The following is a 12,663-nucleotide window of genomic DNA, read 5'->3' on the forward strand; positions in this document are numbered from 1 at the left end:
TTACTACATATCAGGACATCACTTAGATGTTTTATCCCTTGGTAAAAAAAAATAAAAATGAGGAGGAATGATCAGGTAAAAAAGGAGCTTGGAACAGCACCATACACCACACCACACCACACCACACCACACCACTGTGTACTCCTTTTCTTAGTCAAAGACTACGATTGTGATTTCCTTTTCATTGCAGAGTGCAATTGTTCAGGAAATGGGATATGCAATGAAGGGCTGCTCGGAGATGGCTTCTGCTTCTGCTCTGTGGGATGGACAGGCGAGCACTGCGAAACCAAACTAGGTAAAGCAAATTTCAGGGTTGGCACAAAGTACAATGCCATTTGTAAAGCAGCATTTCCCAACCTTGGTGACTTTCAAAGTATGCAGACTTCAACTCCCAGAATTCGTTTCAATGGCCCTGTTGGCTGTGGAATTCTGGGATTTAAAGTCCACACATCTGGAACTGGCCATAGTTGGAAAACACTGCCCTAGAGGAAGGCCTTTATGAAATGCCTTCATTTCTCAAAAAAGTAGTAATGCTTTTTCTTTTTTTCTTTTTTTGCCATCATTCCTCTGATTTCTTTGTTTCTGGATTTTATAAGCTTATATGGTATTTCAAGCATGTATAACATCTTGGGAAGCACTAGAGAAGCAGAGGGAAAAAAAACAATTCAACACATCATCCTTAGTGCTTTAGTGTTTGATTGAAGGAATTGCTTTTTTCTTTTTTGTACAAAATGTAATGTTGAATTTCAAAATGCCACCATCAGCATGCAGGCTAATATAATTTTGAAATTGCAGGATTTTGGGAGTTCCTATATGTATTGGAAGAATCCTGTTCTCTCCCTTAATCACATTGACTCAGAATTGATATCAATTCAGGGAGTTTTATCCTGCTCAAATGCTCATCTAGTTTTTCTCTAAAGTCAAGCAAGAAACCCGACCTTGATTCCCCAGCACTACATTGGTAACGTGACTTTTTTTTAATGATCAAAAGATTTAAACAATAAACAAAGTCAGACTGGCAAATAGTTATAATAAGGGGAATGTGAGACCTGAATGATAAGCTGTAAACATCATGAAATTTGGCAGCACTGATGAAAATGTCCCTAAGTAACCTTTTCCCTCTTGTCCCAGGCAAATAGCCATTCACTGTAAAATTAGTTTAACATAGTTTTAAAGAGCAAAGGAATTTACCAGCAAAAAAACCCAACCATGAGTCTTGCCCATTACTGTCATTGCATGAGGTTTTTTCTTTGTGTCCCAACAGCCCTTGGCCACCACTGTACTTGGTTTTTTAAAATAATAAAAATAGCAATGATGGCTCCCCTCCCCACAATCCTGAACACAGAGGTTACTTGCTGCCAGTCTTCTTAAGGTTTTGGCACCAGACTGAGGCTCACCTATTTTATGAACTATTATATAAGGCCGTGATGGCGAACCTATGGCATGCGTGCCACAGGTGGCACATGTAGCTATATCAGTGGGCACGCCACCTCAGCTCAGGCACGCATGCATGCGTTGGCCAGCTGATTTTCGGGCCTTCTGGGCCCACCAGAAGTAGGGAAACAGGCTGTTTCCTGCTTCCAGAGGGCCTGGGGGGGGGAGGCCTGTTTTTTTCCCTCACCTGGCTCTAGATCCTCTCTATGCATCTGGGGAGGGCAAAAACAGCCTTTTCCACTCCCTCGGAGGCCCTCCGAAGGCCTGAAAGGGCCCATTTCCCAACTCCCGGTGGGACATGAACTGATGTTTTTTGCTGTCCCCAGCCTCCAGAGACTCCTAGAGAGGCTGTCTTTTCCAAAGTGGGTAAAAGATTTTTCTGTAATGAGGACTTCCCATTAGTAGTAGCTAGTAAAATCTAGCTGTCAGGGTTCCAAATAATAGATCCATTGCAAACAAGAACTTAGAAGCAGGTAGATTCCTCAAAGAATAGCTTTATTGGAAATCTCAAATTGGCACATATCTGGTGAAAACCAACTCTGGGAGGCCCCTTGGTTTTCACCTAATTAAAAGTAAAAGTTTTCCCCCTCAACCCAAACAATCAGCCGCATGGCCCAATCAAGGCACTATCTGCAGGTCTGGTGACATCATTCCACCTCCTTCCGGCCAGGTGTAAGAATGTTCTTGGTTCCCAGGGAAAAGCATTTTTATTTTGACTACACAACCCTAGCTATCTCTAATCCCCTTTCCCTATCCATCACTCCAATGTGGCAACACTGAAGCTCCAAGATGGCTTCGGCCAGGTCAGCTTCAGGGTTAACATTAGCAGAATTGGTAGATGCAGTAATGCATAACATTAATCAAGCTATGTGTCTAATTCTGAAGTGAATTTATTGATTTGTCTGCTTTGTTTACATATATATTTAGCTGCAGTGCCTCAGTGCTCCCCAGCCTGCCATCCAAATGCTGTCTGCCGAGCTAATAATATCTGTGAATGTAACCTCTATTACGAGGGAGATGGAAACAGATGCACAGGTATGGTTGCAAGCAAACGGTAAATCTAAACATTTGCAAGTAGTGCTTGCTCCATCCTATTTTGAAAATGTTAGCATAATTTCAGGACATAAGACTATATCCTTCACAATCACATTGGATGCTTTTCTGTTGCATTGCTTTAATTGCTTTCATTTTCACACAAACCCTCCAGTAAAAGTATGTCTGGTTTTTCATGTATGTGGCATCATGCAAGATCTTGCAAGGCCTATTATTACAACCAGAATCATATCTTTCATACTGTCCCTTCCAAGGCCTGTATGGAGTTTCAATGCTGACAATTGTCGTCGTCATCATCATCATCATCATCATCATCATCATCATCATCATCATCTGTTTAGAGCAGGGGTGTCAAACTCAAGGCCTGCGGGCTGGACCCGGTCCACAGGGTGCTTAGCTCTGGCCTGCGGGGCCACCCTGGAAACAGTGAAGGACCGGCCTAGGGTGCCTCTGCCAGTGAAAACAGAGCTTGGGAGGGCCCTCCATTTTTGCTGGCAGAGGGTTGCAAGAGTCTGTTGCAGCTGAAAACGGAGCTCAGGAGCTCATTTTCACAGGCAGAGTGGTCAGGCCACCATAGGCACCCCGACATGAGTGACATTGAACTGGTCACGTCCACACTAGCCACACTCACCCCAGCTCCCCAAGGTCAAACACAATGCTGATGTGGCCCTCAATGAAATTGAGTTTGATACACCTCCTTTACAGTTATTAGAATCCTAAAAAATCTTCCTCTGAGAAAGTCAGTTTACAATGTAAAGAATTAATTGATAATTCCAAAATAGAGAAGAATCATGATTCTAGATTTATAGATACCAAACCACTGTAGAAAACCTCCTGGAATGATTCCTGAAGATATCATCTTGCCTGAATTTCCCATTTCCTTTTTTGTCTCCTTTTTAAAAATTAAGTTGGGCATCGATCAGAATTTTCAATTTCAAGCATCATTTTTCTGAAAATAAAAACTTATGTGGTGTTGTAGCGGTGATTATTTTTATGTACAAAATCTGGCTTATCAATTTAATTTATTCATTTATTCATTCAATTTCTATAGCTGCCCATCTCAATCAATAAATCTGGGTGGTTTACAATTCAAAAATGTTACTGTTGGAGATAAAGAAGAATGTCAAAATAAGTAACTTATTTTACTGTACAACTTAAATAGTTTCAGAAGTATTTTAAGATTGTTTCATCCCTCCAAATACCTTCTGAAGTGTGCAGAAAAGTACCTATTATAGCAATAAATTCTCAAGAATAGCATTAGAATGCTAGCATCCCTCCTTGTTGGTGAGATACATTTTTGAATTTACTCAAACTAAGTGATGCTCACTTGCATTAAAAACTTGCTAAAAATAGCAATAGCACTTAGACTTATATACCGCTTCATAGTGCTTTACAGCCCTCTCTAAGCGGTTTATCAAATCAGCATATTGCCCCCAACAATCTGGGTCCTTGTTTTACCCACCTGGGAAGGATGGAAGGCTGAGTCAACCTTGAGCGTGGTGAGATTTGAACTGCCAAATTGCAGGCAGCCAGCAGTCAGCAGAAGTAGCCTGCAGTACTGCATTCTAACCACTGCACAACCACAGCATGAGTTTTGTTTATAACTGCCACCAGTAGCCTCTCACCGGCCAGTACGCTCTCATAGAGAGGGGCTCCTCAGGGTGCCATCAGCCAAACAGTGTCGACTGGCAGCCCCCAGGGGAAGAGCCTTCTCTGTGGGGGCACCTGCTATCTGGAATGAGCTCCCCCCGGAGATACGGAGGATCCCGGATTTATGCACCTTCCGCCGCACCCTCAAGACCTTTTTATTCCAACAGGCTGGCCTGGCCTAACCTCCCTTTTTAATTGTAAATTTTACATTTGTCTAAAATTTTAGGGGTTTTTAATCTGTTCTTGGCCAAATTTATTTAATTAGGTTTTTATACTGTTTTTAAATTTTGTAATTCTGTGTGTGTTATCTTTTTGGCTGTTCACTGCCCTGAGTCCCTTGGGAGTAGGGCGGGATATAAATCTAATAATAAATAAATAAAATAAATAAAATAAAAATATAAAGCAATATAACATTTAAATGATTGAGAAACTGGGTTAGAGTTAGGGTCAGGGTTAGGAGGAACCGGAACCTAGAACATTTTAAACGTTGGGTTGTTGTTGTTTTAAAAAAATCCTATTTTGACTGCATATACAAGCTTTATTCTAATGTTACGAAATTGACTGGAAGTCAACCCAAGCAGTACCAAAATGGAATTTTAGAACAATTATAGAATGGAATTGAGGGAATCTGCTCAGCCTAACTTTACTCCGTAAGCAATAGGCAAAAGTTATGCATTACTGAATGGCACTTTCTGATGTAGTGATTGACCAGTGTGGAAACAACAACGGTGGCTGCAGCAACCATGCTAAGTGCACACAGAATGGAACAGATGTCTCCTGTACCTGCTTAATGGACTACCAGGGTGATGGCTACATCTGCAATCCTATTGACAGATGTGCAGATGGGAGAAATGGACAATGTAGTGAGCATGCAACTTGTATTAGCACAGGTCCAGTAAGTATCAGATATATTTCTAACAGTCTTTCTGAAATGAGATCATGAAGATTTTTGAGAAATTGTTTATAGACATTTGGGACTTCTTAACAGCCTCATGGCAAATGTCTGTGTGGTTACTTCCTTTCAGAGAGATTTCACCCAATTGGCTGGAAAAGAAGGACAATGGTGCACAGTGGATTTCCTTTTCTTCTCCAAGTATCAAATATTCACTCCACATATTAAACACTATTGTTTGTGTAACTTATAGTAGCTTCATACATTCCTATCACATAGGAGGTTTCTTCCTTTCTTATTGTAAAATTTCACACTCTAGAGAATTAGAAACTACTGTATTTCACTAGTTGGCAGTCCATTTTTGAAAAGCAAAAGTAACTTTCAGATCAACAATAGACTTTACTTTTGAGGGAAAAAAATAGCAGTAGCACTTAGACTTATATACCGCTTCATAGCCCTCTCTAAGTGATTTATAGACTCAGCATAATATTGCCCCCAACAGTTCAGATCATTTTACCAACCTTGGAAGGATGGAAGGCTGAGTCAACCTTGAGCCTGTTGAGAATCGAACTTCTCAACAGAGTGAGTAGTGAGTTAGCCTGCAGTACTGCATTCTAGCCACTGCGCCACCACAGCTGCACCACAAGGAATAGCAATAGCAATAGCACTTAGACCTATATACCACCTCATAGTGTTTCACAGCACTCTCTGGATAATTTACAAAGTTAACATAAGGCCCCCAAAAATCTGGATTCTCATTTTACTGATCTTGGAAGGATGGAAAGCTGAGTCAACCTCGAGCCCCATCAGGATCAAACTCCAGGTTGTGGGCAAAATTTGCCTACATTCTAGAAAACATTCTAACCACTGTGCCACCAGGGCTCAAGGAAGCGCCACTTTAGGGAGTGACACCTCAAAGCCCAGATCCCTAGTTACATAGCAATATTTTTCCTTTTATTGGAAGTGCAGTAAAAACTAATGCTACAATCTAGGAAGTAAACCCTTTACTAACTGTGGAAAGGAGACTTAACTGATTTTTACTGTTTCATTTGACTTGCTGCTGAGTTCTTTTTGTATTCCATGCTCTTTGCTGTCTACTTTTGGCTTGATTGTCCTCTCTGGCTGTTAAGAGTGCAGTAACGCCTGGCTTCCTTGCCTTGCAGAATACCCGGAGGTGCGAATGCAAGGCAGGTTACGTTGGAAATGGAATGCAGTGCTTCGAGGAAGTCATTCCCCCCACAGACCGTTGCTTGGAAGAGAACGGGCAATGCCACGTGGAGGCTATTTGTACTGACCTGCATTTCGAGGGTAGATTTTTTCCCCCTGTTCTGTGGTCCCTTGGATGATCTTGTCATTTTTTCTACTTTCTATTATTACTTGGGTGGGGGGGTGTCTCACTTTTGGAGATGAGACTCTAACCTCTTACACTGGCATAGTTAAAGATGCCCTTTGTGATCTGTAAAGGCACATAATTGGTCAAGTCCAAATCAGATTTTTTTTTTGTCTCTAACTTTAGAATAATCTAAATTTATTAATTTGCTTCTCAATTCCTCCCCATTTTTTTTTCTCCTTGTGGTTTACCTCTCTTTTCTCTGGAGGAAAAGGAATGGATGGGATGCTGCTGTGCCCATATAGACTAGGGAAACCAATGTCTGATCCAATGTGATTTTTCTTATTCTTGGGATGCACTTTTATCCAATAGTCTTGGGTTTAGTCTTGGAATATCCTCATTTTTTTGAACATGCATTTAATTAACTTCCTTTTCTAATATCACTCCTATTTTTGCCATAATCCTTGCTTATACTTTGTTTAGCTATCTGTTAAAATCCAGGCATTTAGAATAAAAATATTGAACATCTCTTCTAACATTTCAAAGTGCCTTTTTCTAAACCTGACCCGTATCTCAACAAAGCTTAGTAGACGTAATATTCTGTGATTGTTCTCTAGACAAGACAGTTGGTGTGTTCCACCTGCAGTCTCCTACAGGAAAGTATAATTTTACCTATGAAGAGGCTGAAGCCTCGTGTGCAGCTGAGGGAGCTACCTTGGCCACTCTTCAACAGCTGTCTGCTGCTCAGCAGGTAACAAAGCAACACACTGATATCAATTCATTTAGTGTCTCAGGTTTTGGTCTGTGCTGAGAGTCACACTAAATGTGCTTTCCTGGTTGAAATTTGTCTCCTTTGTCTGAAGAAGCTCTACAACTCCTGCTGGATCCCACTGAATCCTCACTTTTTCATCAACTTCACATTGAGATTCCAAATTAAAACAAATTCAAAAAGTAATCCTTCAAGGGATATCATCCAATTCTTTCTTTAAACAAAAAAGTGAATGTCTCAATGTGAGTGTATTTGTTTTCATACCATGAGATGCTGGCAGCCACATTTGGCCCATGGGCACTAGAAAAATGGCATGCAGAGGAAATGAAAAGCTGCCTCTTTCAAGTTAGACAGCGCATAGCCCATTGAGTGCCACATTAAGAAAGCTTCATCTTATTGTTTTACGAAGTTTAAGCTTATTATTGTACAAGGCAATCTTGTCAAGGTATGAATAGTCAGAAATATTTGTTGAAATATATATGAGTATTGAAATAATGTTTCAAATGTTTTGAAAAGCCTGACTTTCTGTTTTTCTAGATGGGGCTCCACCTCTGTATAGTAGGTTGGCTTTTTAACCATACAGCCGGTTACCCAACGGTATACCCAAGTCAGAACTGTGGTACTCATCATGTGGGCATTGTAAACTATGGCTATCGAAACAACATCAGTGAAAAGTGGGATGCCTACTGCTATCGAATTCAAGGTGAGAAAATAAATGAGGTCATAAGTGTCATCCCGTTTATGCCTTTCCCCTGCATAAGAATAGAATAAAATAGAATAACAGAGTTGGAAGGGACCTTGGAGGTCTTCTAGTCCAACCCCTTACCTAGGCAGGAAACCCTACACTACTTCAGACAAATGGTTATCCAACATCTTCTTAAAAACTTCCAGTGTTGGAGCATTTGCAACTTCTGGAGGCAACTTATTCCACTGATTAATTGTTCCAACTGTCAGGAAATTTCTCCTTAGTTCTAAGTTGCTTCTCTCCTTGATTAGTTTTCTCCCATTGCTTCTTGTCCTACCCTCAGGTGCTTTGGAGAATAGCTTGACTCCCCCTTCTTTGTGGCAGCCCCTGAGATATTGGAACACTGTTATCATGTCTCCCCTGGTCCTTTTTTTCATTAAACTAGACATACCCAGTTCCTGCAACCGTTCTTCATATGTTTTAGCCTCCAGTCCCCTAATCATCTTTGTTGCTCTTCTCTGCACTCTTTCTAGAGTCTCCACATCTTTTTTACATTGTGGTGACCAAAACTGAATGCAATATTCCAAGTGTGGCCTTACCAAGGCATTATAAAGTGATATTAACACTTCACGTGATCTTGATTCTATCCTTCTGTTTACGCAGCCTAAAACTGTGCTGGCTTTTTTGGCAGCTGCTGCACACTGCTGGCTCATATTTAAATGGCTGTCCACTAGGACTCCAAGATCCCTCTCACAGTTACTACTATTGAGTGAGGTACCACATATACTGTACCTGTGCATTTTGTTTTTCTTCCCTAAATGTAGAACCTTACTTTTTCACCATTGAATTTTGTTTTGTTAGATAGCACCCAATGTTCAAGTCTGTCAAGATTCTTCTGTATCTTAAGCCTATCTTCTGGAGTGTTGTCATCTGCAAATTTGATGAGTTCCCCATCTATCTCCTCGTCCAAGTCATTGATGAAGATGCTGAAGAGTACTGGGCCTAAAACAGAGCCTTGGGGTACTCGATTGCATACTTCCCTCCATGTAGATGTAGTTCCATTGAGGACTACACATTGAGTGTGGTTGGTCAGCCAGTTACGAATCCATCTGGTGGTGATGCTGTCTAACCCACATTTTTCTACTTTATCTAGTAGTAGGTTATGGTCTATTTTATCAAATGCTTTATTGAAGTCCAAGTAAATTATATCAACAGTATTCCTCTGGTCCACTAATATTGTCACTTTGTCAAAGAATGCAATAAGATTAGTCTGGCATGATCTGTTTTTGACAAACCCATGTTGGCTTTTGGTTATGACTTGGTTTGCTTCTAGGTGTTCGGTGATTCATTGTTTAATTATCTTTTCCAGAATCTTTCCTGGTATTGAGGTCAGGCTGATAGGGCTGTAGTTTCCTGGATCTATTTTTTTCCTTTTTTGAAGATGGGAACTATATCAGCTCTTTTCCAGGCCTCTGGCAGTTTCCTGGTGCTCCAGGATCTTTGAAAGATATAGTTCAGTGGTTCTGGGATCTTTTCTGCTAGTTCCTTCATAACCTTGGGGTGCAATCCATCCAGTTGTGGTGATTTGAACTCGTCTAGGGCAGACTTTTACAAAATCTTAAATTTTGTCTCCAATGCAAATACCACCAAATGTTGTTTCTTTTTCAGATGTACAGTGTAACTGTAAGGATGGGTACATAGGAAATGGCTATTCTTGCACAGGCAGCCTTTTGGATGTGCTGGCTCAACAGGCAAACTTTTCAGTCTTCTATTCAGTAAGTTTTAGTAGTACCTTCATACTGTAGCCTTGTTGCTATGGATATATTTGTGAATGACCAGTGAAACACAAGCGGTAATTATGAAGATGATGGTATCTAAAAAAAAAAAAATCACTAGTGATAATTATTCCTTCCTTCAAACCTGGTCCAGATACATCTATATGTCACATACTATTATGCCAAATAAATGCTCTAAATTTAGAAAAATATTTATTCATACCAAAGATTATCAAAAATTACCAACATGTAAGTTAATGTTCGCTCAGTGTTGACTGCTTTTCAAAACTTTTTGAATTTGAATTAAAAAATTCAAATGTAGTTTTCACAGCCTAAAATCTGGGTTCGGCTTTGGATTCTTCTTATAACATTCAATATGTTATTTCTAGACTTAGATGTTCTTGCTACATATTGATTTTAAAATGTATGTTAACTGCAGCTTAAAGTTTCTGTGTTGCTTTGTTGCCCTGGTGATGCAGTGGTTAGAATGCAGTACTGCAGCCTACTTCTGCTGACTGCTGTCTGCCAGCAGTTTGGCAGTTCGATTCTCACCAGGCTCAAGGTTGATTCAGCCTTCCATTCTTTTGGGATCCATAAAATGAGGAGCCAGATTGTTGGGGGCAATATGCTCACTCTGTAAACCATTTAGAGAGGGCTGTAAAGCACTGTAAAGTGGTATATAAGTAAAGTGCTATTGCTATTCCTACTTCCTCCAATTTGCTTTAGACTGATCTATACCACACTTGCATTTTTTGTAGAGAAAACTTGTAATGTATGGTGTTTTTTTAAGGGTGGGATAAACATAACTTGTTTTTAATAAAGCTAATTTATGCACTTTCTGAATGCTCCACAACAGTCTCATTATTCAGATCAAATAGCAGAATTAATGAAACTATATTCAACTATTCCTTAAAGGATCCAGCATCTGTCTTTTATTTCTTTGAAGTGAAAAAATAAGGTACATTGAAAAGCAAATGGGAGATTTAAATTTTGATCTGTCAAACTGCTGTTATCCACCTACTTTTTACCCAGGGACAGGGTATTGTTTTGCAAATGCTCCTCAGTTTAGGAGGGGAGGGAAATTCAAATTTGCTATTCCCTGTAGGTGCTGCTTAGAAATGGTCCCTTTGATACATTTGAGTTGAACATAGTAATAGTAATAATACTCCTGGTTAATCATGTTTTCCTTCCTCTTTTTCAGATAATTCTGGATTTTGCTAATACCACTCAGGAAGGAGTAGATTTTTTAAATTTCCTCTCTGAGGACCTCGCTTATAAAACTCTTTTTGTGCCCTTGAACTCTGGCTTTGGAGATAATACAGTAAGGATCACAAAATGGACCTTGGTGGTGCAGTCTTAGTTGGAAGGGGGAATAATTTTGTGCCATCTCAAAAACAACAACAAAACAAAGCATCAAAAATAAATTGAGTCAAACTAATATCTTTGATGTATAACCTATATGAATTACATACAGATAAATTATCTGCCTTTGATTGGCCCTTAATTTCTAGTAAAGCTATTAGTTGTAGCATGGCAGGAAATTCAGATTCTTTTAAAGCAACTGCAGAAGAAGTTAATGTGTGTATATATATTATACTATGGCTATATAAACATCTTGATTCATGTAAGAAAAACCCTGGCTAGAACAATAATGCATATATATATATATGTATATATATTGCTGGCTGCCAGAAAGGAAAAAAGCCCAGAATCGAGTGGATGTGATTCCACTGAGCTAGGGCTGCAGAAAAACCTTGGTTACGTAGGAAAAACCTGGCTAGAGGAAAAACACACACACACACACACACACACACACACACACACACACACACACATGTTTTTCTTCTAGCCAGGTTTTCCCTACATAACCAAGGTTTTTCTCAGCTCCACATATATATATATACATATACATATACATACATACATACATACATACATACATACATACATACATACATACATATATATATATATATATATATATATATATATATATATATATATATATATATTTGTAGATTTTCACGGGTACAGGTATGCAAGTCTTGGTGTAATCGGGTCTTTTCCCATGTAAGATTGAGAGTATCTTGGCGACATTTCGATGAGGTCCCACTCGTCATCTTCAGGCTGGTGTCTTCGACTTCGTGCCTGTGCGAGCAAAGGGTGATTGGAGATGCCGTCTCTCTACAAATACTGGTGGGGAGGTGTGGAGTGCTGGCTCTGTTGCTGTAGGCTGGTTGGTTGGCTGTGTTGTTACATCTTGATTAGTTGATGGAGTTGATGTTTGCAAATTAGTCAGCTGTTTTGTAACATCCTGTGTAGTCGAGGTCCTAGCTGTGTGCCCATTGTTCTTTTGTGTTTTAACGACCTGGATAATGGGTTGTGTGGTAGCATCATGAGCTCTAGTGTTGTGACATCCTGAGTCCTGCGTTGCAACATCCTGCATAGTTGGCTGTGTTGTGACATCCTAGGCTTTAGTGTTGTAACATCCTGAGTTGTTCATCTGCTCAAGACAATACAGAACTCAGGATGTTACAACATTAAACGTTTTGTATGTTACAACATACAAAAGTACGATGAAATCACTGTTAAGATATAGAGGACTGAATAAAGGCTACATGCATTCAAAAACAAGAAAGTCCAGTTGACTCTTGAAAAAGGACCTTTGTCACATTCAGGTAGGTGACATACAAATAATACAGTGCTGTACAATATTGTATATACATGCAATTGGCTTTCTTCTCAACAGTAAAATAACTTTAGTTTGAGCTATATCTTTTGTTTGTTTTCTTAGTCTTTATCACTGAAGGATGTAAAACTTCATGCATCACTGCGTGACGTTATCCTCTTAAGCTTCAATCTCACAGCTGGTACGATAATACCATCCCAAGCAGGATACAATCTTTCCATTGCAGTGTCATTGAGTCATACTTTTCTCATTGTAAGTATCAATTCTCTTTACGCAGCCTCTTAGCCATGAACTTCTATGCCTTATCTTTTTGGATGATGTTGAAACAGTAGTGGATTTGTAGCATTCTTTAAGTCTTGAACTTTTTGAATTACAGCTCATTTGCC

The 12,663-nt window shown here is 39.6% G+C and overlaps 1 protein-coding gene across 3 annotated transcripts in view; it reads left to right on the forward strand.

Annotated features, from left to right (window-relative positions):
* The window catches only part of STAB1 (stabilin 1), a 113,715-nt gene that overhangs the window by 96,120 nt on the left and 4,932 nt on the right, over positions 1–12,663 (forward strand). For 2 of the 3 annotated variants that reach the window (XM_034439287.3, XM_034439294.3), the window contains exons 57-65: positions 191–295; positions 2,362–2,469; positions 4,839–5,032; positions 6,193–6,337; positions 6,977–7,110; positions 7,666–7,831; positions 9,482–9,588; positions 10,790–10,909; positions 12,383–12,529. In XM_034439287.3, the coding sequence (XP_034295178.1) occupies positions 191–295; positions 2,362–2,469; positions 4,839–5,032; positions 6,193–6,337; positions 6,977–7,110; positions 7,666–7,831; positions 9,482–9,588; positions 10,790–10,909; positions 12,383–12,529 (1,226 nt within the window). The remainder of the gene's footprint in view (positions 1–190; positions 296–2,361; positions 2,470–4,838; positions 5,033–6,192; positions 6,338–6,976; positions 7,111–7,665; positions 7,832–9,481; positions 9,589–10,789; positions 10,910–12,382; positions 12,530–12,663) is intronic. The other variant, XM_034439302.3, reaches the window with a different exon arrangement.

This window comes from Pantherophis guttatus, chromosome 2, assembly GCF_059756535.1.
Source record: "Pantherophis guttatus breed Tessera chromosome 2, ASM5975653v1, whole genome shotgun sequence".
NCBI lineage: Eukaryota > Metazoa > Chordata > Lepidosauria > Squamata > Colubridae > Pantherophis > Pantherophis guttatus.